Source organism: Glycine soja, chromosome 4, assembly GCF_004193775.1.
Source record: "Glycine soja cultivar W05 chromosome 4, ASM419377v2, whole genome shotgun sequence".
Taxonomy (NCBI): domain Eukaryota; kingdom Viridiplantae; phylum Streptophyta; class Magnoliopsida; order Fabales; family Fabaceae; genus Glycine; species Glycine soja.
Genome location: NC_041005.1, coordinates 144,680 through 169,789, shown reverse-complemented (window position 1 = coordinate 169,789; position 25,110 = coordinate 144,680). Strand labels below are relative to the sequence as shown.

Here is a 25,110-nt window from a genome sequence, read left to right as displayed (position 1 = left end):
AACAAAGCACTTTTGGCAAAACAGTGGTGGTGGATTATCCATTTTGAGGATTCTTTTATGGCCAAAGTTTTTAAGGCTAAGTATTTTCCCAAATTTCATCCCTTTGAAGTTTTTAGGAGCCACAATCCAAGCTTTGCTTGGTCTAGCATTCTTGCAACGAAGAGCATTATGGAAGAAGGATTGGTGTGGCATATTGGGGATGACCATCAGGTTCATATTTGGCAATACAAATGGCTACTAAGCATTATGGATAACAAAATGTGCTAGGAGCCTAACCCAGGTGTTGATGTAAATATGATAGTCTCTAGGTTGATTGATATAGAGATTGGTTATTGGAACCAAAGCTTTATTGATCAAATCATTCCAATGGAAGCAAAAAAACATATTCTCTTTATCCCCTTGAGATTGCAAAGGGAAAGAAACAAGTTGATTTGGAAGTTGAATTCTGATGGCTGCTACTCGATTAAGTTCGTATACAAACTACAACTTGCTCAATTCGAAAGCAACTACACCTCCTCAAGTGTGATTACATGAAACCTGTGGAAGAAAAATTAGGAAGTCCATACCATTCCCAAATGTAAACACCTAGTGTGGAAGGCATGTCACAATGCTTTGTTGGTTAGAAGGAACCTGTTGAAAAAAGGCATGACAGTGGATCCTAGTTGTCCAAGGTGTGAACTAGTACGAGAATCTATTACACATGCTCTTCTGTCATGTGAAACGTGTTTGGTTCACATTTGCTTTAGCTCTTTAAGTGGTCATTAGTGATGAATCCCACTCTATTGTGTGGATGAGTAACTTTCTGGAAGTCAATGACAAAGAAAATGCATGCTATAAGGATGAGAAACTTTGTTGAGGGATAAAAATGATTATTGTCTAGTTCATACTATAAGGACAAGAAACTTTGTGGCGGATCATCTAACTAGGATAACATTTTCTTCTCTTGACTCGAGGATGTTCCTCCTCAAGTGTAAATTTTTGTAGATAATGATTTGAGGGCTCTCATAGCTTTTCCTAGTCAATACATGCATGTCTCATCTTAAAAAAATTACTAATATTGTTCTTTTTCTTCTATTCAACAAGGTTAGTTTTTTTAAATTATTATTCTCTTTCATCTATTTATTAAATTTTCTTGACTTGTGTAAAATATTTTTAGGGGATACTTATTTTGAGATTTCTTAATTTTATTGGGTCTTGTTGACCAATATCCTTGAGAAGTTGGTTATAAAATTAAAAGAAAAATATATTTATTATTGTGGAGATCACGTGATAATATAAATAGAAAAAAGAAGTCATAGATAATATAATTTTACATATCCCAATAAAATCTTTAGGTTCTTTGCTCTTCCTCAAAAACACGTTAACATATGTGAATTTTATTTATCAAATTCTTAACATTTTTTTTTGCTGCATCAAATTCTTAACATCAATGATTACCATAACCCTTTTTTAGTATTATTACAAAATTGGGAGTAGTGCCTTTACATTTTAAATTGAATGAAGAAATTGGGGAGTTAGATGGCTCTATAGTGACATATAAATTTGGGCAGGGTTGTTTAAATAAAGAATAGCGCTATAGAATTGAATGGAGAGAAAGGTGGTTCATTAGGATTCAAAATAATTGTGTGTTTTTGGAACAAGATCGATCAAAAAACTGAAGGGTTATTGGCTTTGGGGCATTAATGGTGCGGTGCCTATATAGATGCGAAAGGAAGGGACGGATTTAAAAGTTAAAACCTATTCGTGTTGTGTGTTGGGGCGTGGCACGACACACTTTGTCTGTGGGTCTCAACTCAATGCAAGCCCTTCGCCTTCTCCTTTCCCATTTCTGATCCGATTGGGTGATGCTTCGTTCCTCTTCTCTTATATTCGAATTTTTGTTTTACTTTTTGCCATTTATTTCCTATCGTTAAAGCTGCAAACTATTGTCTACTTTATTGCTATTTCATAGAGAGGTTTAGGAAGATTTGGTTTAATATTGCCTGTGATTTTTACCTTATTGGAGATGCTACTAGCATTAATTCCGCCTTCAAGCCCTAACCAGTAACCTTGGTTATTGCTTTTTAAATTATTTCTTACTCAAGAAGCATGTTGAGTTTGGAATGATCCATAGGTTTTGTATTACATCTACGGGAAAGCAATAAACAATAATCTTTGAACTTCCCTTCCTAATGATTTAAGAAGACATTCTTTCTTCTGCTTTGGAAGATTTTGATGGATCAATGAAAACCCGATTCAAGATTTGATTCTTATGAATCCCTTTTCAGGACTTAAGTGGAGATTAGATTAGAAATTTAGTGCTAGGTTTTATTGCTCTGGTTTGCAGTCACTTGTTTATATGGAAACAAGAAGAGCAGTAAGCACTTGTGTCATGCATTACTTAAAGTGATTACAAAACTTTAAGATTCTTTCTTTATATGCATTGTTAAATTATCATTTGGTCTTCAGTGAATTCAATGTTATTTTGTTCATATGATATGCCCTCTGCGTGGCCTATTTCAAGCAAGGATGACGACTTGCCTTTTTCACCTATCTGGGGCAATGGTATGTTGTAATTCCTAGTCTGGTGCAACATCAATTTTATTTCCCAAAATGGTGCAGGTTTCAGGAAGTCATTGGTTTCACCCACAACTTAGTAGGAGTTTTCCCTTAATTTTTTAATTGAAACTGTGGGGGTAATTAGCATGACTTACAGTCAAGTTTAATTTTTCAATATTAGTTTCTTTTATCATTTGTCTAACACATGACTTATTGGCGATTTGTTAATTTTATAATAAATTAGTGATATTGTGTATGACTAGTTAGACCAAGGTTTTACGAACTCCTACTAAGTCTTGGGGCCCACAACTTCCTGAAACTTGCAACATTTTGGTGAATAAAATTGAAGTTGCACCACATTGAGGATTGCACTGGATAGGCACAAGAGCCATGCCTTTCATGTTCTAATGGCTAGATTTTATAAAATTTTATGTTTTAATGAGTAAAGGTTACCTTATCAAGCACAGGATCTTATCTTGCCTAGTAATTTTCCATTGCTCACTGCCTTCCTATATGTCAAACAGAGTGGAGAAGTGGATCAGTGTTGTATTGCGTTTTTTTTTTCTTTTGGGGAGAAGGTGAATGAGCTTGAACATCTGTTGTTTAAGGAGGAGAGATCTTGTTTAGTTCCTGTGAAGGAAAATGCTTTGGCATTTCGCATTTAAGGGGGGACAATTTAATAAGTTATAGAGAAAAAAAAACAATGAGGAGATATAGTGTGGTGCTGGTAATTTTTTCAATGTGACTTTGTCTTGTATCATAAATTATTGATTGATTATAGATTTGAATCACTTTGTTTTAGAAGGAACTGGACTTGATAATTGATACACTTTTGGTATCAATGTATCATGCCCGTTAGTATTGGCTGGATTATTTTTTCCATGTTTGGATGCGAGAAGATGCCATACCACAAGTTTCTTAATTTAAAAACTGGGATCAATATCATAAAATGATGTAGAAATTAAAGAGGTTGTCATACACAACATACAAGTGGGATGGTTAGAATGGAGAAAGAAATAAGGAGTTATTTGTGATCGCAAAGTACCTACTTTGATCAAAGTTAAATTTTATCATTCTGCTTTATGTCGGACTATGGTAGTGAATGTTGGACTTTAAAGGCACAACAAGAGAAAATTGTGGGAGTAGCAGAAGTGAGAATTTTAAGATGGATGTGTGGCCAGACAAGAAGGGTCATGATACAAAATGATTGTATATGAGGAGATATTGGTGTGATTCTCATTAAGGAAAAGATGACAGAAAATCGTTTAAGCTTTTAAGGTGGATTGGATACAAAGAAGGTCAATGGAAGCATCAATGAGGAGATTCAGTGGTTGTGGAAAAGGATAAAAGAGAGACGAAGAAGGAAATTGGAGGAAGTTCTTATGAGGAATTTCATGGAGAATGATTTCTCTGAGAATTTGGTCCTTAATTGAGTCCCTTGGTGTTATGTAATTCATGTAGCCAACGTCATCTAGTGGGGCTAAACTTTTGTTGTTGGATGGGAGGTAAGGAGTGAGACTGGGGTGAGGGAAATGTGACTTAAACCCTTACTTGAATGGAAAACTTTAAGGAGGGGGCACTCCCATTAAAGCCCCTAAAGTTTCCCCTCTTGAATTAGGGGATAAGTAGGGGGAAATTGTTTATTATAAATTTGACAAGGGGATGTAACTCTCGTTCCTCTACATTTCTTGGAACTTTTCCTCCTTTTCTTATTAAACATCTAAACAAGGTCAATAACTCACCCTCCACACCCTATTTCTTTCCATTTTCTCTCGATTCCATCCACCTAAAAACTTTCAGGCATAGCATATAAGTTATATTTTATAATTTGGATGATTGATTTTTGCAGACACTACTCCAGTTATATGGATTAAGTAGGTATTCTGTGTGGATTATAAATATTTTATACCTCTCGTATGGTGAATGTACATTCCATGAATCTCCTTTTCATTTCTCCAAATAGAATCTGGTCGGCTAAGTTTATTGATTATTCACAGATTTGAATTGGCCTGGTTATGCTGTGTCATGGATTGGCATTTGTGCATATATTTTTAGAAATACAAAGATGAAAAGGGGTTGTACTAATTGCGCATGGAACAATGGGATTTAACCACAAGCATTGATTATTTATTTCTTTTAAAAACAGGTTGGAAAAATATCTGATAACATCAATTAAGATTTGAGCTTTCAGGGATGATTTTGATATGATTTTTTTATGATTGGCAGAGGGGGAAAAATGGCTTTCTTTTCCTAGACTTCTTCATCTCTCTATTTTGTAGGATTAGGATGATCCAATTGTTTATATTTATTCTTCATCTGATTCTACTGTTTTGTGGAATTTTCACTCTTAGAAATTTGCATGATAGGTAATTCTCTGAATTACAGTCCATATATCTTCAAATCCAGACCAATGGATTTGATCTATCTCTTGATACCTCAGGTTTATTTTCTTGCAAATCATACTTCCAGATTCTTACTTCATCTTGTAGCAATGATTTTTTCCTTCTAGATAAGCCAATTTGGAAATCGGTTGCTCTCGAATGCCAAATCTTTTGTTTGGACTGCTATTCTTAATGACTAAACTAGATTAATACCAAAGATTTATTTCAAACTCAAAGACCTCTAACTGCTTTGTCTCCTTATCAGTGTGTCACGTGCAAATGAGTTATGAAAATGCTTCTCATCTGTTTCTGTATCCACAGTTTCCCTTCTCCAGAAGTTCTTATGTTTTAATTCTAGAAGACTAGAAGTTTTGGAATCAATAGATAAAGATGCTAAAAGGCTTTGATGCTATTCTCAATTTGGGACTGTTTGGTGAATATGGTTGGAAAGAAATGCTAAAACTTTTTATAGGTCAAATGTTGCCTTGAGTTCATTTGGAATCAAGTAGCTCACTTAACTTCTTTGTGGTATTCTGATAAAGGTCTTTTCTTGGTAGCTCTAAAGAGAGATTGCTATGTTGTGCTACATGCATCATGTTCTTAGTTTTTTTTTCGTCATTTCATTTTTTGTTAGTTTTTGAGGTTTCCTTGCATTTGTATCTTTCTCTTCTTTCTTAATAAATTCTCAGTTTATATAAAAATAATGGATGAGCTAGGAATAAAGAATTTATAATGTGCTTATTCCATGAGGTTGATTTGTTAGAAAACTTAAAACTTTTGATAGGGAGTTGGGCATTATAGGGTGTCTAAGTCCCACATTGAGTTGTATGGAATGCTTGGAGTATTTATGTGCTTTGTTCTCCCCTTGACAGCTAGCTTTTAAGGGATGGTCCCCCAAGTGCTTGGGTGCTTATCAATTGGTATCAAAGTTGGTTGCCAATGTCTCGGAAAGGGCTACTTACAAAGGGGCTGTCTAGAAAATCTGAGTGAAGTGTCGTAGAGTGTTAGCCGCTAGGATATTGGCCCTTTGTGCTATTGTAGGAACTTGGTTATTATGGGGTGCCTAAGTCCCTCATTGGACAGTATGGGATGATCAATGGAATATTTAAGTGCATGGTTCTCCTCCCTTGACAGCTAAGCTTTCAAGGGAGGGTTCCCCAAGTACTTGGGTGCTTATCAGGTTTTATGATAGGTTAAGAAATTTTAACATCCATGATTAGGTTTTCTTCAAATGATTCATTGTAATGTTTTTGATCATGTTGTGTTGACATATATTTTTCAGGGCTATGAAGAAGGCATTGATTTAGTTTGTAGGATGCTGATGGCCTCCATCCTGAAATTTTGAACCTTTCAAATTTGCAGTAATTAAAAAGTCGATTCATATGTGTTGTTTTATGGCTAAAGACAGCGATGTCTGTAATTATTTATGATTGCAAGTCTGTTTTCCCTTTTTATGCTCGTTTCTTATCTTTTTCCCTACTTCTGTTTGTGATTTTTAAATCAGGTGGCCATTAGTGTGTTGACTGGATGAGATTGATGGACATGCTTCTAAAAGTTCAATAATCTTTAATTCCAAACACTGTTGCCTTGACTCTATCTCAGGGGCCCTGTAGCAACATACAACATTTTTTCTGAATTTGATTCAGGTGATAATGTTAATACAAACTTCTGTCCTTAGTTCAGTTGAAGCTGGTCTATGTTATGTATCTGATGATGGGAAAGATGTTCTATGTGACCGGATGCCTAGTGGTGAAACTTGGCAGGTGTGTCTGAAATGCAATAAGTACCCTCTTGACTGGTGTAGAAAAGCTGAACCAGTGGAAGAAGATAGAAGGAATGCTGATGATCCTTACAGATCAAGCTGTGTAGTTAGCTTTGGTCAGCCGTCAACTGCTAGTATAATGACAGAAAATACTACACCTAATATGGTATACAGGAGAAAGAAGCTCCGTAAGGACTCAAATTTCAAACTAGGGCCAACTAATGTGCAGGCAAGTGCAAACATCCCTTCAGTCATAAGTTCCGCTGCACATTTATCATCAGCGGAGGATCAGCCAACTGGTTTTCAAGTTAAGCATGCAATTGAAATTGTTAAAGATCCTACGATGCCTTCAGTCTTATTTGATGGAGTAACCAAAGATAGCACACATAAAAACTTAGGTATTAATAGTGTAAATGATAGTTGCTCCTCTTCAAAGCCAAATATGGAAACTGAAATGGATGAAACTGGTGAATGCTCCTCCTCCAGTATTATAGTCATGGATTGCACAAGGGAAGAAGTAACAGAAAAGGATTTCTGCATGAATATTTTAAGAAGCCATGGACTTCTTAAAGAAAATTCTCCGGTAGATAATGTGACTTCTGGGGAAGATGCTGTCACCACTAGTAATAACTGCTGTTCCAGGTCATGCAAAATATGTGGTGATTTAGACAATTCATTGAACATGCTTTTATGTGATCATTGTGAAGATGCATATCATCTGTCTTGCTACAATCCACGTTTGAAAAAATTACCAATTGATGAGTGGTTTTGTCATTCATGTCTTATAAAGAGGCAGAAAATTCTCAAGGAGACAGTTATAAGATCACCAAGTATCCACAATGAATTGGGAAAATGTAGAACTGCCCCAGTTAAGGCTGAATTGAATCCTATACTGTTGATGTTGAGAGACACCAAGCCCTATACAACTGGTGTGCGAGTTGGTAAAGGTTTTCAAGCAGAAGTTCTTGACTGGTCAGGCCCGATAAAAAGGTATCTTCTGTTTTAATCACAAATGTTTGGAACAAATGTTTTCTATGGCATCCATCAATTGTACTGGATGTCTCTTACATTGTTTTAAATATATGCTTTTACTAAGTTTATTTTATGTGGACAAACTATTCTTGGGGGGTTTAGTAGAATAAAGGGGTTCAACCACTTGGAGCACTTTCAGTTATTAGATAAAGGGGTTCAACAACATGAGTTTGGACAGGTGCTTTTGGAGAAGTTTCAGTTATTGGAAATTTGGAATGGTCTTTGTTGTCTCCATTTTTCGAATTTTCCTTAGTTGTCCTCTCACTTTGACTGGCAACTTTGGAGTAATAGGGCTAGTTCTCATGGAAGGTTACATTACATCCATGGAGTGACATAATTTCTCGGTTAAAGGAAAATAGCATTTGTAACCTTTTAATCTTGAGATTTGAGTACCCTAGGAAGATGCATTCATAGATTTAGGGTCCATTTGTTGCAATGAGGCTAATGGTCTTGGACAAAGGCCAAGCATCCAAGATAAAGAGGAATGGATGCTAGGATCCTAGTGTTTAAGTAAAAGGGTAGGGTGTTTGGTGTTGATGGTACCAACTAGGCAAGGGTCTTCTTTAGAGCCACCTTGTCACAACACGGATCTCCTACCACCTTTAGAGATCATGTTCTTTGTAGTAGGAAGTGTTTGTCAACCAAACGCTCATCAAAGGGGTGGTCATTTACTTTGGAGCCTCGTCAAAGGAAGCCCTACCAAATGTAGGTGTAGGTAGGTCACGCTAGTTGGTTATCTGGTGGTGGGCAATTTGAAGCTGATTTCCCTCAAATGTAATTGTTCACTCAATGCTAGACTGCGATTTTGATCAAGTACATGCAAGTCTACTCAAGTTAGTTTGAGTTTGTTCTAGAACAAACTTCAAAGCAAGTTGGCTCATTTTTAACCTTTAGAATTGTGAACTCAAATGAGTTTGAATCAACTTGTGAGTTTGACAACCATGCCTCCAACCATTGTTAAAACTGTGAGGAAAGACGTGTCAACTTTTAGGAAACTTGATTCTGATCAAACTTGGCCAATTGCTCAAACTTGCGATTCCACAACCTAGTTAGCTAGTCCACTTGATTTGTTGAAAAATTCCCCCCAAAAAAACTTGTCATTTTGCTATGGTTTTCCACTTTTTTGTTTGATTTAGCATTTGCTTCATCTTTTCTTGACAAAATCTCACATCTGCCTCCTAAATCACACTGTGTGCTTTTGGTGACAACTACGTCTCCGACAATCGCATGTATTCTCCATCAAAGAACACATCTAATCTTAGGAGCTACTGTGTGATGAATGGCGATCAGGTTGACATGAATTTGCTGAGACAAAGGGTAACCACCATTTGCAATCAGGTTGCTCACTTGCTAGGTTGTGACAAGGGTCTTCTCTGTGTCACCACCTTTGGTCTCTGCTAGGTTAATTGTAATTGAAAGATCCTCATCTATGACAAAGGACAACTTGGCTGCAGGTATTTAGAGTTTTAGAGAACTATGTAGTGAAAGAAAAGAAGAAAGCAAGAGAGAGAGATGGAGGGAGGGAGGGCTCGTGTGAGTGAAACTAAAAATGTTATTATTGATCAACAACATCCTATTATCCTAATAGATTCTAACTGAACTTGACAGCTGTAATCAACCAATAGTACATGACTAACAATAGCTAATCAACTACAGAGCATACTCCGCAAGAGTCATTTGAACCTACTAGTGTGCGTGTAGTTGGTGCATATATATAAGACGCCCAACTTGCTTACAAGAAACTTAAAGTTGGTTCTAAACAAACCTCTGGTATGTTGTCTGTCAAATGTTGAGAGGTTGGAACAAAGGGCATGCAAATAACTCCTTGATCAACTTTCTCCTTTATAAGGTGTTTATCAATTTCCGCATGCTTGGTTGGTCATGCTGGACAGGGTTCTAAGCAATACTTATGGCAGCCTTGTTATCACAATATAGTTTTACTGGGAGAGACATAGGAAATTGTAGCTCTTCAAGAGTAATTTTCAGCTACAACCTCACATGCTCCTTTTTCCATGGCTCTATATTCAGCTTCAATGCTACTCCTTGCCACTACACTTTGTTTTTTGCTTCTCCACACAACTGAATTGCCCCACACAAAAATATAATATCTAGATATAGACTTTCTGTGACCGATCCAATCCAAACTTTTCCAACAAATTTTGACATGGAGCTGCAACATTTTTTTATAATGCTCATTCACTCTGTCTATTTATTGGTGGGATTCTTTGCAACATGACTATATATATATATATATATATATATATATATAGTGCTTTATCTGGTTCAACATACATATGTTGAAGTGAGTTCCTGCACATATTATTCAATAAGCATGGCCTTGAGACATTTTCTTTTGCCATAGCCTTTTGCTACACTCCTTGAACCTTGTTCTTTTACCTATATTGTTGTAAACATCTGGAAATTCACTGGCAAAGATCAGAGAAACTTGACCTTTTACTTTTCTTTTTTAAGCAATTCCTTTGATAGAATAAGGCACAATTAACACAAGAACAGTTGCTGAGATTTCTCTCCTAATTGGGTCGTGGGTCACGTGAGGCTTTCTTATGTCTATCCATAAGCATTGTTCATAAGGAGTATATTTTAGCCATATTTCAGTTATTAATTGCTACCAACATCATTTCGCTGTTTCTTGCAGTGATGAAGATGCCCTTCCTGAACCATTGGAAATTAGTCCTTCAGAATTTTATAAATTGCTGGTAAAGGTTTTTCTGTTTGCTTATTGACCTCTTCATTTAACGAGTCTCAGAGTGATGGAAATGCTTTTCTATTCTGCAGGGAGAAAATACGAGAAATCCTACTAAACTTAGTTCCATTGGTAATTGGGTTAAATGTCAGGAGATTATAGATAGAGCCAATGGAACTATATGTGGAAAGTGGCGCAGGTAAGTCACATTACATTGTTGTTTTGAATGATTTTATTAGTTATTATTTTGAGGGATGATCTTCTTATTTAAGACTTTATCTATGAAACAAAAAAAAAATGATATCCTTAAAATCAAAGTTTGCCTAGTAGAAGAAAGGCATTTGTGCACCATCACACACTTTTCTACTTATTTCCTTTTGTTTAAGTTGCCGCTTTCATTCAGATACAGAAGGGAGAAATGAGTAGTGTGTGAGAAAGAGTCTCTTGTTGATTGTGCTTAAATTGTGTTAATTCTAGCAAATAATTTTCTTTGGCAGGGCTCCTCTTTTTGAAGTTCAAACTGATGCCTGGGAGTGCTTTTGTGCTATCCATTGGGATCCATCTCATGCTGATTGTGCTGTACCTCAGGTGAAATACATTTAACTCTTCAGCTTTCTCCTTTCTGTTGATTGTCTTGTCGTGGATGTGTTGGTATTTTTGATGTTGAGTTGGAGGACTCAATTTTTATTTTTGTTTGTTTTCTACCTACTTGCTCAACAAAGCTTCAACATAAAATATTATGTTGAAGAAGTATTTCATTTTAATTCTGTAACCTCACGTCTTTCATTTTAACTTATTTATGATTAGAGATTTTTTTTAAACCTTGATTGAATATGGCTAGATCTATATGCTCTTGCACACACAATATTGTTGTGTTTGTTAGAGTGCATGAATATAACAAAGATACAAGTATTCAGAACACGGCATATATGGGAAAAATACAAGACATGACGCAGCATAACAATATATTGATGAGTATTAAATTTTATATAAAACATAATATGGATATGGGAAGTATGAAACAGCTAGGATTTGTCACTTGTTAGACATGTTTAAATATATGAAAATGTATTCAAAATATTTGATACTGAAATTCAATTTAAAATGTAGGAGTGATGTAGTGAATAGTAAGTATTGTGCCTTGCATGTATTGGATATGAATGGACAAGGTCTTTGTCCGTTGTATGTCTATCATAAATTATAGCAATCCTGATATCTAGAAGAGGTGTTCATACAACACGTCACCAGCAAGCATCCCTAGATGCCCTATGCATGTTGTTGACAACTTTAATGTAGTGTTATTATTATTAGTTAAGTTAGTAATTACCTGCTGTTGTGCATGCAGAGTATAAGTCATTACAAAAATCTTAACGTACCTATCTGTGAATTCAAACTCTTGTATTTCTGAGAAATATTGTTTGCCTTAAATTATGCAAACTAGTTACTATGCAACTGCATTCGATATTAGCCAGGCCAACCACATGCGCCTTACTTTCAGATATAAATTGTGCACGCGGGGGCCTAGGTTTTTGCATATTTGTCTTTTTTCTGCTTCCAAGTAGTTTAGTGTTTTTCAACAATATCTTGTGAAATCCTGTATTTTGATCACTGCTTAAATTATCATTTTTCATTTAACACTATCCATTTCCCCTATTATTTATTTGCTGCAGGAGCTTGAAACAGATCAAGTACTGAAGCAACTGAAGTATATAGAAATGGTATGCGTAAACTGCATAATTTTTATTATTGTATTTTTGTCAAAGGAATATTTTGGGTTATACTTCTGTTTTTATTTTGGTAAGTAAATAATTTAGTAAGAGACAAGTGTAGGATGCATCTTAGTAAAAAATTCAATATAGACAATTTGTTGGCCAATCCTTCTTCCACTTACCGCCCTCACCAAAGGCTTGTCTCGTCTCTCCATGGAAGTTATTTGTCACCATTGTTACATGCTTAAACACAGTCCATTATATTCCATTTAGTTTTGACCCCACACAGGTTTTGCTTTTTTGTTTTTTATTTTAAAATTTCCTTCCTTCTCGTACTGCTGCATTTACTTACGGAAGTTTGCCTACTTACATGCTCCCCATACAGCTACGGCCTCGACTTGCTGCTAAACGGAAAAAATCAGATTGCACACATAATAGTGATTGAAGTCGGGTGAGAGCTGGATATTTTGTCCTTGTACATGCTACAATTTGGTCATACAAACCCAAATTTAGATGTTCCATGCCTTCAAGTGGTATTTTGTTTTTAAGGCATGATAATGGATTTGGAATGTAACTTCCGGCTTTTTTAACTTTTTTTTTTGCAGTTTTTATTTATTTATTTTTATTTTTAATATTTTCCATATATGTGGAATGTGATCAATCATATAGTTAGTTCAATTTTGGCAGTGGAAACCTCTTTGTAACGCTCTTAGTTTCCTATAGATAAAAAAGATATGGTAGGGGAAACGGTGCAATAAACCATCATTACTTGGGGTAATTTCACCCTTCTGAGGGCTCTATATTCGAGTGATGCTCAATTTGACTTTATTGTCGTCATGAATTACTGCCATCTTGGTTTAAGTTGTCCTTTTGGAAGTAAGAATTTGAATTTATGTACACTACCCGAATTCAAATACGAAAAAATGCCCTATTTTTTATGCATAAAAAAAAAAAAAACAATATCACATAGGGAAATCTGATTACCACCGAATAGCATGTGGTGGACAGAAACACCCAAGACGCTCAAACATTCTACCCGCCTGATTTGCTCAGCAAGCAAAGAGTTCACGCTTACACATCAAACATAAATTTTCCATTCTGCCAGTGATTTAGAATCCCTGAGGTTCAAACGTTCAATTCTTAGATGTAAACAACACCAAAACAGCACTAATGATTGGCTATGCGTCTACCGAAATAACGGGGGGAAACTTACTTAGAAATCCTAGATCAACTATCTTACGGATTTATAAGAGAAAAAAAAAGACGAATAGATAGGTATTTTAACTCGTGCTAGTGCTTTAATTTATAAAGCCCCCATCACATTAAATTAAGCAAAAAATACTAAAAAGCCTAACATGATCCAAATTTTTTACAAGTTTAAGAACTACAAAACAAAAATAAATTCTAGAGCCAAATAAGTGGAAAATCCGGGAACTAAATTCACAAGCAAACGAATATATATATATATATAGAGAGAGAGAGAGAGATTACGGAATTTGAATTACGTAAAAATGAAAAAAAGTTCTTTAAAGTAAGTAAAAATATATTCACCCTTAAATCATTTGAGTTGAGATGATGACCACTTTTACTTTCTCACTTCAAATATATACTCACTATAGATACTTACAATTTAAAATAACCTATGGATGGTTCCCTGAAGTGACACCTCCTTAAAATAATCATTTAACATACTCCGAACATTTTATCTTAACATACAAGGTAGTGAGTTTGTTTGGTGCTGAGCCTTCAAACACTGTTAAGGCGAGGCATGCTACTTAGTACAAGATATAGGAGAAAGTAATCAATGTACACAACCTCCATACTTAATTCAGTCATCCTAAATAAGTTGCTATCTTTAATTTAAACTACCATTATATATAGACCGAAAAATCTACAAAGATTAAAGTAAATGCATACATGTTTTGATATCCAGTGCGCAAAAAAAACTGGGAAAGAAAGACCAAAGTTTTGCAAATTACCGGCAATTATATCGGATAAGTGTTAATTATACAAATAGAAAAGAAAAGAAGGTTCACTTTCAGCAAATTTTACCTTGAATCCTTTTCCTTCATCAGGTGAGTTCACCTTCATGATAATATTTAGTCAGATCACTAGCTACTCTGCATAAAATTAGAAGGTATCATGCATACTGCGACTATCAACAATGCTTATCATGAAACAAACTAAAGATATAAGCATTGGAGGACATTGTTCTCCATTGCCAGAATCCAAAACATTTATTTACTTGTGTCTTCTATTGTCTTTTATGCGTTTCCAGTTCCATAATGCAATTAACAGAAATGAGAACCTGTCCAGTGATATGCCAACATGAAACCAATACCAGAGCTTTGTACAAGTCAGAATGAAAAATGAAGATATCAACATGTTAATTTAAGGAAAATTATCATTATAAAAGGATATCAGACATGTGAAAGTATACGTGCAAGGGGAGGAGAACATAAGCACGTATTTGAAGTAGTAAATTAGAATAAATCTAATATATGTAGAACTGGCAATTTATAATTAAGGGTTTCAACATGAATTAAAATTGATTATACTCAAGCAACTGCTGGTCCCAAGGATGAGGACCCTGTATTTTATCAGGTTATTGTTACACTTTCTTGACTATGCATAACCGAAATGATCACACTGGTCCAATATATATATATATATATGAACCAATCAGTATTTGTGCATCTATCAATAATCTCTACTGTTTGATTAAACATGAGGGACTTTCTTACATCATGGATTAACATCCTTCCTCCATGTCGAACTTCTATTACTGTCTGGTACGGTTCCATAAAACCAAGCAGTCACATGTTCTTTTGTTAAAAAAAAATACTGCCTCAATTAAGTAATTTAAAAAATTCACAATATCCTATTTTGCACTTGTGTACTCAAATTATATATTCTCTTTCAATGAGACTGCACCAAACCACTTTCCCCACTAAAACATATATCTACTATAAAATATAGTAAGCAGCATTAGTTTTCTCTTCTTCCTGCAAGTAATCAAAAACAACAATCCTAATTTCTAATCCACCAATGACCAATTATGGTTTCTCATACAATTACCAAGCACCTACACACCCTCAGATTTGACAAGATGTTCTAAAACACTACTGGAAATATAAAGCAAAATAAAGATCTTCCAAGTCAATAATTTGAATATTTTAAATTTGGGCAAGTTTTATGGTAGGGTTAATCAAAACATGGTGAAGTTTGTGACCACGGATAATCCCTTATACTAGTTTCCATGACAAAAATTTTGGAATCAATTTTGATGAGGAAAAGTATTGGATACACAATTTTTTGGTTGAAAGCTGAATTGTGCAGAGAAGCCATGGCTTGGATCAATTACAACCTCATGATACTATAATAGCATTCAGAATAACAGAGAGAGAGAGAGAGAGAGGGAGAGAAATTGTGACTTTGTGAGTATTTCATTGGATTAAAAGTACAAAGAAATGGAAAATATATAGCTAAAGCTATATGATTCACTGCTGAGTCAGCAGGTAACTAATGACAGAAAAAGTTAATCTGTTACCTAGAAAAGCTAAAATGAAATTACAATGAAGTTACAATGTAAATGAAATGTATATATGAAAACATAGAGAGTATATCTCTAACGTAATGACTATGTGTATGTTTGGATTAAAGTTTGCAAAATCGACCCAATTCTTGCTTTCACTAAACTGAGTTACTATACAAAATTTTTAGCGTGCAAACGTATGTTTAAGAATAACCAAACATGTTACAAAACTAAGTTTACTCGTCAAACTGAGTTTGGAGCACCCCAAAGAGAAAACCAAACACAGCCAATATCTTTAATACTAAGTTCTCCTTTGAGGGAACCTCTTGGCAAGACTTGATTGCAAATATGATCTAAATCTGGATGCTTTCCTCTAAAGAACCAGTACCATTTATAAATTATCAAGCTTTGCCGTTAACCTTCAACCAGTCTCTTGAAATATAAGAAACCATGTCGTGATCAGATTGTTTAAGAGTAGCCAACTTTTGTGTTGAATCATACAGCCTTTAATTGCCATTGGGAAAAGCACTTTGGGCTTTCTTCCAGAAGGTAAGATGGGTTTTGAAGGCTCTAAAATTCATCAAGATACTTGGCTCAACAGATTGCCAAAATAAGGCACAAAGCATATATCATGTCTTTTCCATTTATTGCAATTTTCTTCTGGGATGTCATCAAGAGGTTTATCCAGATGTACATAGTATTCCTTTTTCATGACTTTAGGGATTAGAATGTTCTGCTGGATGAGAGGCAGAATCCTTCAAGAGACAGAAAAGAGATGGGACCAAGCCCACTCTGACACCACCTTAAGAAAGTTTTAGGGATTATGAGAAGGAATTTTCTGAATAGATTGAGGCAGTTACTCAGCTGATCTAGTATTTATATACAATTTGGCAAGGATCATAAGGAGATTAATGATGATTCTAGTTCCTTAGTACAGTATATTCTAGTATAAGAATAGCTATGTACATGAATCTGAAAATTAATTGCTACAAATTCCAATAGGCATTTAACTACTAATTCCAACAGTTTTATTTTGAACATGTGCCCTCATTGATGAGCCCTTTGGGTTTGAAGCAAGGAAAAATGTACAGGCCCTCCATACAATGTACTGAAATTCAAGTTTTATTTTGATGAATGGAGTTGAATAGAATCAAACTCCTTATCATTTGGTCATAGAGGCTGATAGGGACTTGAGTTTTAATAGGTGACTAAATCCCAAGTCAAGTATGGGATGCTCATTGGAATACTTAGGCGGCTTGGTTCTTCCCCCTTGATAGCTAGCTATTAAGGGAGGGTTCCCCGAGTGCTTGGGTTTTTATTAAAGGCTTTGATACCATGTCAAGAACTAACTCTCCCAAAAGCTTAATCTATTAGGTGAAAGTTCATGAATGGCTTTATATCTACAAACCACCATCATAACAATAAGATACCACAGAACCTTGGCAATTAAATAATTGACCATGAAACATAAATGAAGCAATGAGTAGGGTTATGAAACTTCTGCAGAGAACACTCTCAAACACCAGAGAAATTACATGAGACAGGGATTACGCATAACTAAATTATCATGGCATAGATCCCAAGTTGTTACATGACATACAAAACAAACTCTATACAAAAGCTTCAAAAAAACACAAATATGAAAAACTTCACATGCTTTTTGAATTTCTTTTTCTTACCTGGCAAAGGCTAGAGGAATTATCTAAGATTTTGCCCAGAAAATATACTAAAAGTAGCTTTCAAGATCCGGACAAAACCAATCTTTTTTAAATACTTGGGGAAGAAGGCCACTGTATCTAATACTTGACAATCAGATTCAATAACAGAAGCAGCCAAAGCTAGATTCAATCACGAAATTCTTCGTAAATAATAAATGTCAACTGTCTCTTCACCTTCCTCTCTCCCCTTACCCTACGATTCTATATCAAATTGCCATTTAAGTCTTAGGGTGTGTTTGTATTCATAGGTTTTGGTCAACGTAAAAGCTACATTTTCTCCAGTCACATTCACTGCTTGGGACAGTGGGAAATTGCCTTGGAAAGTGAAAAACAGGGAATGCAACGGATTCCCAAACACACACTTAGGATTTGAGTTTGGGCTTAACTCAACCTCAAAAACTTGCTCAAGATGTGGGAGTTTCCCCCACTTATATATACTATTTTGGTTATATCACTAGTCAAAGTAAGATCTCCAACACACACCTCTCATGCTAAGGATTGGACATCTCAAGTGTGAAGTTTGCAAGATTGAACATCGGTGGATAATCTAATAGCAAGTGACCTAATAGGCCCAACAACAATCACTAAGATAGACTTTGATATCATCTTAGAATTTGAATTTGAGACTAACTCAACAAAAAGCTAGCTTAAGATATAAGGGTCGCCTCCCACTTATATATACTATTTTGGTCATATGGCTAGTGATGTGAGAGTGAGGTCTCTAACATAGACGGTAAACTTGCTCTTGAAGTAGAAACCTTTTGCTATATAGCACATGATGGCTACATAACTCTTCTAACTAGGAATTGAAACATTAAAATTAGTACTTATAACCAAAAAAAGAACTAAAGATGCACCATCAACCACCTCTAAAATAAAAAAACAACTCAAAAGAACAAAGAACCTAGACATCAGACAAAAATTAAAGATTGTGGCAAATATAATTAAGTACATCAAGAAATCTGATAATGTCAAGTGACAGACCCCTCCACAAACTTTAACAAATGACACAAACCATTTGAGGAAAAGAGAACTACAATATGTAACCATTTTAGCCTGCAACCTTTATTGCCCCCAATTCATCAATTTTTGAGCTCTTATGCTGCAGTAAAATTAAGAAACAGAAAACAAAACATCACTAAAGAATGGACAAGGGACTATGAGAAGCAATAGACAGCAGACAATTTATAGAGAAGAAAGAGATGGGAATGAAAGATTGAGAACTTATCTGGAGACAAAGCTTCTCCCTTTATTACCTTACTTTTTTTGTGTTTGTGCACAACATTAAGATCATCATCTCCATCATGCTTCCTTTTCTGTAACCATATTGAGTAAAATGGTTTAAATATAGAAGTACATTTCTGAGACATTTTTGAATAGTATGTGAAACAAATCCTTTTGAAAATGCTGACATCATATGCAACAGATACTTTTTATTGGAACCTAAGTCACAAGCAATAAACAGTTAACAGCATCATCAGCACAATACAAATGAAAATTTCAGGAGTTGCTGATGAAGCAAAACTATTGAATTAAATCAAAACATGACAGGACTTTTAGAACACTGATTTTTCACGTGAACAAAGCAAATGCATCAGTCTAAAATTTACCAACCTTCTCATTGTGTTTCTTTGAAGGATCAGCACTAGAATCATGATGCCTGTTTTTGTCTTTCTTTTTCTCCTTTTCCTTGTCTTTGCTTCGATCTTTTTGACGATGCTTGTGCTTCTTATGCTCCTTGTCCTTATCTTTGTCCCTGTCTTTGTGTTTTTTATGCTTCTTCTCCTCATCTTTAGATTCACCTTTTGATTTTCCTGCAACAGTCAGAATCCCCTTCTCGGCCTATCAGGGAAAAATACAAGGATAAGCATATATGCAATCAATTCTAATAAGGAAAAGATTGACTATATTGATTTTGAAATTTGAAAATAAGGATAACATGTCTATTAATTTAGTGAACAGCAATGAAGCAACAGAAGAAGCATTATCAAATTCAAAGACGATGATTTCTTACAGCAGGCAAATCAATGGGAACAGTTTCCTTGAGTAGAAAAGCCTCCTTTAGAATATCGAGGTCCAAAGGCTGTATACGATAATTAGAACCACTGGACAAAGATGTATCCTGAATAAGTTGATCCAACTGCATCCCATCTCCTTTTCTGATTTCAATGTCTCCTACTACATTGTATAAATAGTGTGCATCTGAAATTGAAACAGGAAGTGGCCTCTTGCAGAAAAACTCAAAATGTGGGAGTAATTTGAAGTGATTTAATAGATCCACAGAACCTGTCAATTCTCTTGGCCCTAAGATTTTAAATAACATATGCCGTCAATCAGAAAGCATAGGAAAAATATATACATGAAACATATTTGCCATACTAGAACAGTGGCCTAAAGCAACGATGCTAAAAAGTTCTAAAAGTGATCTAACTGATTTCAAATTGGCAAATAAAATCATGAACAACTACAATTGATATTAAAATTTTGTCAACCATACATAAGCTAAATATAAATAATAAAAAAAATAGCAGAGGTTAAATTTCTTATAAAAAAAATTGAGATGAATAACTGAAGTCCCCCGCAATAAGTGAAAAAGATTATCCGAAAATCATAGTAAATTTGGAATAAATTGGATTTAATTTTTTATTTCCAAAGACATGCTTATTTGGCTGTCATAAAAAATCCAAGTAGCAAAAGACTGATTAGTTTATACAATTGCTTTTAGGGTTTAGGCATATGAATTAAACAGTAAATACCTAAACTGGTCTTTCGGAAGAAAAAAAAACACATGGTAACACTTTGATCCTGAGAAAAAACAAACAAACCATTTAGTCTCTCAAGATTACAAACATGGGACACTTTAATCCTTCCGTCTGTTTAAATTAACATTTTTAGGAACTAATTTGGGTCAATAATGATTCTGTAAGGGACTAAGTTGGTAAATTCACTTGTCTAGAGACTAATCATGTCCTAAAAATGAAGGGGAAATGACTAAAGTACTAAATTGTGCCATGTTTTTAATAAAACGTATTTGGAAAAATCCAAGTTTCACATCGGCTAGAGATAGTGCTAAGATAAACCATATAAGTGGAGGACAATCCTCACCCTATGAATTAGCTTTTAGGGTTGAGTTAGGTTCAAACTTAAAAATATAAGATGGTATTATAGATCCATTAAACAGATTACCTATTATATTATCTACATATCAAGACCAAATGTTGGGCATGAGGGAATGTAATGAGAAAAACCCAAGTATGCATTTTCAAGATAATGTCAAGATAAAATATATATGTAGGGGGGCAAGCCTCACCTAACAAGTTAACTTTTAGGGTTGAGTTAGACTCAAATCCAAAATATAAGAAGGATTATATGGTGACTTTTTTGTCCTAAGACTAAATTAGGTTCAATGATTTATTTCAAGGACTGAATTGGATATTTACTCTAAATTCAAATTGAGTTAGTTAAGAACTACTCCAAATGCCACTTTTATAGTAGCCATCAATGGTGTATAGTAAAGATTGTGTAGGGAGAGAGTAATTTTATACACACACTAGCAGCAGTTAGAGATGCAGTCTGTAACTGCCTAGCTAATCACTAACTGCTTAACTTTGTAACACTGTTAACCTAATATACTTTAACAAAAACAGTAGCTGAAGCACATTGTTGCCAACGTAGTCAGCATGAAGATAAGATCCTACCAAATAAAAAGTTATATTTAAATACATATACACACACTCATACATAACATAGATAAGAAAAATAATCTTTAAATCACAACAAAAATATAAGTTTATGACACAATATAAAGATAAAACACTAATTGGATTGTAAGTGGTTTTATATCAGAGATTGGATTGTAAGCGATCAATCTTTGATAAATGATTATGCCTAAATAAGTAGCCAAGAAAAAACTGAATTTAAATTTCAACAACAAGCCTAAAAATCCATAAGCAATAAAGTTAAGTGCCTCCGTGGGCATAGCATTACCCAGAGGCACTTAGCATGATAATTAAATCAATCGGGAGGGACCAAAATAAAAGCATTATCAACAATGTTTTATACACTTACCCCTTTTTTATAAGGGTACCATACCTATACTCCTTCCCAATTAATGAACAATGTTTAGTCACTTGTCCCATCATATATATGTGTGTGGACATATATAGTGAACAATTCTCATTTTTAAAATGTGAGAATTATAAATTTAGATTATACAATCATACATAAATAATCAAAATTAAAAGTTAGTAATTATATGACCACTTAAAAAAGTGATGTATATTTATCTCTTAATCTTGACCATATACATATACCTTTTAACCAAGTATTTAAATAGAATTATGTGTACAGTCAATGTCATGCTGATAGGAAATCAGTACTAGCATATATAATAACATAAAAAAAAAGAGATATATGTGAAATAATCTATGCAAAGCAAAGCGCAGACATGATAAATTTTTACCTCCTCCAAATTTTTTGCTGTCGGGATCCATGTGTCAAACTTTCATGAGTTCTTGAATCATTATCAACTGCAATTTATGATAAGACAAAAATGTTTGTCATCCACCAATTTCTGCTGGTTTCACAAATTTCATATTGTTGTCCCAAGTATATTAGTTAAGTCCTCTAAAACTAAAAGTAACTTGCTTTTTTATTTCATAATAAGTCATTTCAAAAGCTAACTTACGTTTGTTTTTTCATAATAAATTCGGAGTAAATTAAACTTGATGATTTATTAAAATAGCATTTTTAGTAAACACGAGAAAAAGTGTCTATAAAAAAGGTTGATAAGCTTATTTTAGACTGCAATTCAAACTGCAGAGCGTACATAACGTGGACTTATTAAATATATAGTTATGTACGTAGTTTATCCAAATGGGACCTATAATTATCCACTGAGGTTGGTCAGAGTATGTAGATTATAATTTATTAAATCGAAAGAGAACTAAAGCAGTGACAAACAAGAAATGCATGCAAATCGTATCAGATATAACTCAGAATAGCCATGAAGATACCGGAAAGAAAACCAAAATGACTTGAATCGCACTAACATAGAGAAGCATTGAAATGGATAGCATGGCTCGCGTATTTTGGTTTTGGTCATGCTGCCAGAAAAGCTAATATTTTCATGGTTTGCGATAGCAGTTAGGGGGTGTGAAAAAACCGAACCTACCTATTAGCAGGTGTGTCAGAATTTTGGTTTTAAGAACAAAAGTATTAGTAAAAGTGGGTTGAGGCAGAGTTCCCAAAAAAGCAGAAAGTAATTGTTGAGAATTGAGCAGTTGCAGTTGCAGAAGTGAGGTGCGAATTAGTGGGTTAAAAATCAACATCAACAGCCGAGACAAAAAGATGTTGATTCAATTGAATTGAATGGGAGCAAAAAGAGAGAGGCTTACAGAAATTTAGGTTTGTTTCTGCTGTAATTGTGTTGTGTTGTGTTGTGCGCTCTCTCGAGTTCACTAGTTCTACGTTCCCTTCTTTCCTTCAGGAACAGCCAAACCTCGATTCTGTGAATTCCCAATCTAATTATAATTAACCCTTTGCTTCCCCCATATTTCTATTTTCTCCCACTTTTCATCGAGAACGAGAACAAATTTTATTAATTTAAAAGGGTATTAATTAATTGATAAATTAATAATCTATTCGTTTAAAGAATATTTTCTACCACACAAAACAACAACTATACAGTCTCCTTAGAAAAATAAAAACAAACGCATAGATCGACGGACATACATTATTTTAATTTAACTAGTGATATTAGATTAAGTCTTAAATATATAATTATATTAGACATTTATAGAAAGAATTTGTTTTCATGGTTTGCGATAGCCATGAATTTAGTTAATTCGTATTTTAATTTTTTTGGTATTATTCATAAATTTGAATATTAGTTTAACCTAAAAATTAATAAAGACAACAAGTTAGAGATTGATTTTGAGTAAATTTCATTGTCTAAGTTGAGTTAACAATTATTATACTCACTCTCTCCGTTAAAATTTCATTGTTACTTAACCCACTCACAGTCACAGTAGCCCTTGATCCCTCTAAAATTCTAAAATTTTAAAATCCCAATTGGCGAAACACAGGGGAGACGGATAGAGGGTTGCGAAATCTCAATATGATGGTGACATTCAAGGGAGGGTGATAAGCAATTTCTACGTGTGTTGGATTTTTGTTTACTTTTGTCATGCTTTGGATCCTAAAGCTGTGGAGTTTTCGATCTTCTTTTATATTTTTATTGTTGAGAATGCAGTTGCACCGAGTATTGTTGCAACAAATTTGTGGATCCTGTCATAAAATTGAAAAGAGTAGCTTCTCCGCTGTCAATGTGTTTGATGGGTAATAAATAAACAACACTTTGAACCTTTGTTGTTGAATTCTTAATAGCATTTGAAAGAGAAAAAAAATTGATCATAAAGCAAGTCAATCTTATTCTGTAGGGGATCCAGATGCGTCAAAATTTTGGTGATGGTTTGCAAGGAAGAAAATAAGGATATTTTAGAAAAACAATAATTAAAAAGCTTGTGCCAGTCACATGTTAGATCCAGATAAAATTTCCACCGGTGTTTGGAGGTTTGGGGTCAAAGTATATAATAGATGATAAAAAATTAAGAAAGATTAGTATAAGACGAAAATAAAGAAGAGAGTTGAGTGTTATAAGTTCCAATTTAAGAAAAGATTAGTGTAATTTGCTTATTAATTTCCTTGTAAAAAATATTTTTATTTTAAAAAACAAAATATTTAGTTGGTAATGTTTAAAGTTTTTTAATATTTAAAATTGTTTTATAAAAATATTTCTTTGGAACTATTTTATGAATTTAACAATAACATATAAGTTTTTCTTCAATACGTGAAAATTAAATATAATTTCAAAAAATTTCCAATAATTTTGCTCAATCAAATGAGCGCATAACCCTTCGCAACAACACAGGTTTACTACTATATTAAACAAATTACTAATCCAAAATCCTAACCCTCATCATATTCTCCACAGGTCATCAACTACTATCTATGCTAAACAAATTACTATTCCAAAATCAACATAAGATCACCAAACTCATTACTTCTATCACCCTTCAATTATCGTTAGTCATCTCGTGAAGCCATATTAAACCTTTTTCATCTACCATGATTGATTATTAATAACCCAAAGCTCTATTTCATCATCTTCTTTATTTCAAATAATCCTTCCCTGCATCAAATGTCACTATACTGTCCCTTCCAACCACTTCATCTTTCATCGTCGTATTATTTATTTATACCATTCAAATTTTTTGATAACTCATTAATGACATGATCACTTGAAACGGTAAATTATTAAAAGATGCATTCTAGGTATAAGGAATTACAAGCAATGTGGTATTGTGTTCGCTAAGACATAAGGTCATTTTTATTTGAATTTAGGAACTAAAAAATAGAATAAACAACAAGAACATTACTTAGATGTTATTTCTTTTTGTTTTAAAAACTAAGAAAATGTATCTCTTTTTTAAATAATATTTTCAAACCATTATTATCAAACAAGTTTATTTTAATTCAATTTTTTTTTTTTAAATTATCAAACAGGACTTAAAACACAAAAAAATGTTTTGATATCTTTTTTTATTTGTATTGAGAACTTGCTTTCTATCATTTTTGTATAAAATTGAAAAAGCACTTTAGTTATTATCGTTTCGTTTTATTTTCTGGTTCAAGTAGAGCTTCAAGGATGAAGGAGATAAGAAAATATTA

General features: G+C 34.0%; 2 protein-coding genes across 20 annotated transcripts; one reads left to right on the top strand and one right to left on the bottom strand.

The window, feature by feature from the left end:
* Positions 1 to 1,430: 1,430 nt before the first annotated feature.
* Positions 1,431 to 12,954, top strand: LOC114408372. 3 transcript variants are annotated; one of them, XM_028371396.1, is made up of 8 exons: positions 1,431 to 1,841; positions 6,202 to 6,280; positions 6,424 to 7,671; positions 10,370 to 10,430; positions 10,510 to 10,616; positions 10,915 to 11,005; positions 12,088 to 12,135; positions 12,512 to 12,954. In XM_028371396.1, exons 3-8 carry the CDS (start codon positions 6,572 to 6,574, stop codon positions 12,569 to 12,571), a joined length of 1,467 nt encoding a protein of 488 aa, XP_028227197.1. In that variant the 5' UTR covers positions 1,431 to 1,841; positions 6,202 to 6,280; positions 6,424 to 6,571; the 3' UTR covers positions 12,572 to 12,954. The 3 variants fall into 3 exon arrangements, with proteins under 3 accessions (XP_028227197.1, XP_028227196.1, XP_028227198.1); XM_028371397.1 differs by lacking the exon at positions 6,202 to 6,280 and having other exon boundaries at positions 1,433 to 1,841; positions 6,424 to 6,565; positions 6,683 to 7,671; XM_028371395.1 differs by lacking the exon at positions 6,202 to 6,280.
* An 80-nt stretch (positions 12,955 to 13,034) lies between these two features.
* On the bottom strand, positions 13,035 to 22,965 carry LOC114408374 (mediator of RNA polymerase II transcription subunit 19a-like). 17 transcript variants are annotated; one of them, XR_003665882.1, is made up of 8 exons: positions 22,776 to 22,965; positions 21,842 to 21,908; positions 19,394 to 19,683; positions 18,994 to 19,221; positions 18,636 to 18,695; positions 14,372 to 14,434; positions 14,179 to 14,246; positions 13,035 to 13,244 (listed from the first exon to the last, which is right to left on the bottom strand). XR_003665882.1 is itself a non-coding variant. In XM_028371402.1 (7 exons), exons 2-6 carry the CDS (start codon positions 21,870 to 21,872, stop codon positions 14,381 to 14,383), a joined length of 663 nt encoding a protein of 220 aa, XP_028227203.1. In that variant the 5' UTR covers positions 21,873 to 21,908; positions 22,776 to 22,965; the 3' UTR covers positions 13,782 to 14,246; positions 14,372 to 14,380. The 17 variants fall into 17 exon arrangements, 10 of the variants coding, with proteins under 10 accessions (XP_028227203.1, XP_028227204.1, XP_028227202.1 ...); XR_003665883.1 differs by lacking the exon at positions 13,035 to 13,244 and adding an exon at positions 13,662 to 13,879; XR_003665881.1 differs by having other exon boundaries at positions 14,372 to 18,695.
* Positions 22,966 to 25,110: the final 2,145 nt, after the last annotated feature.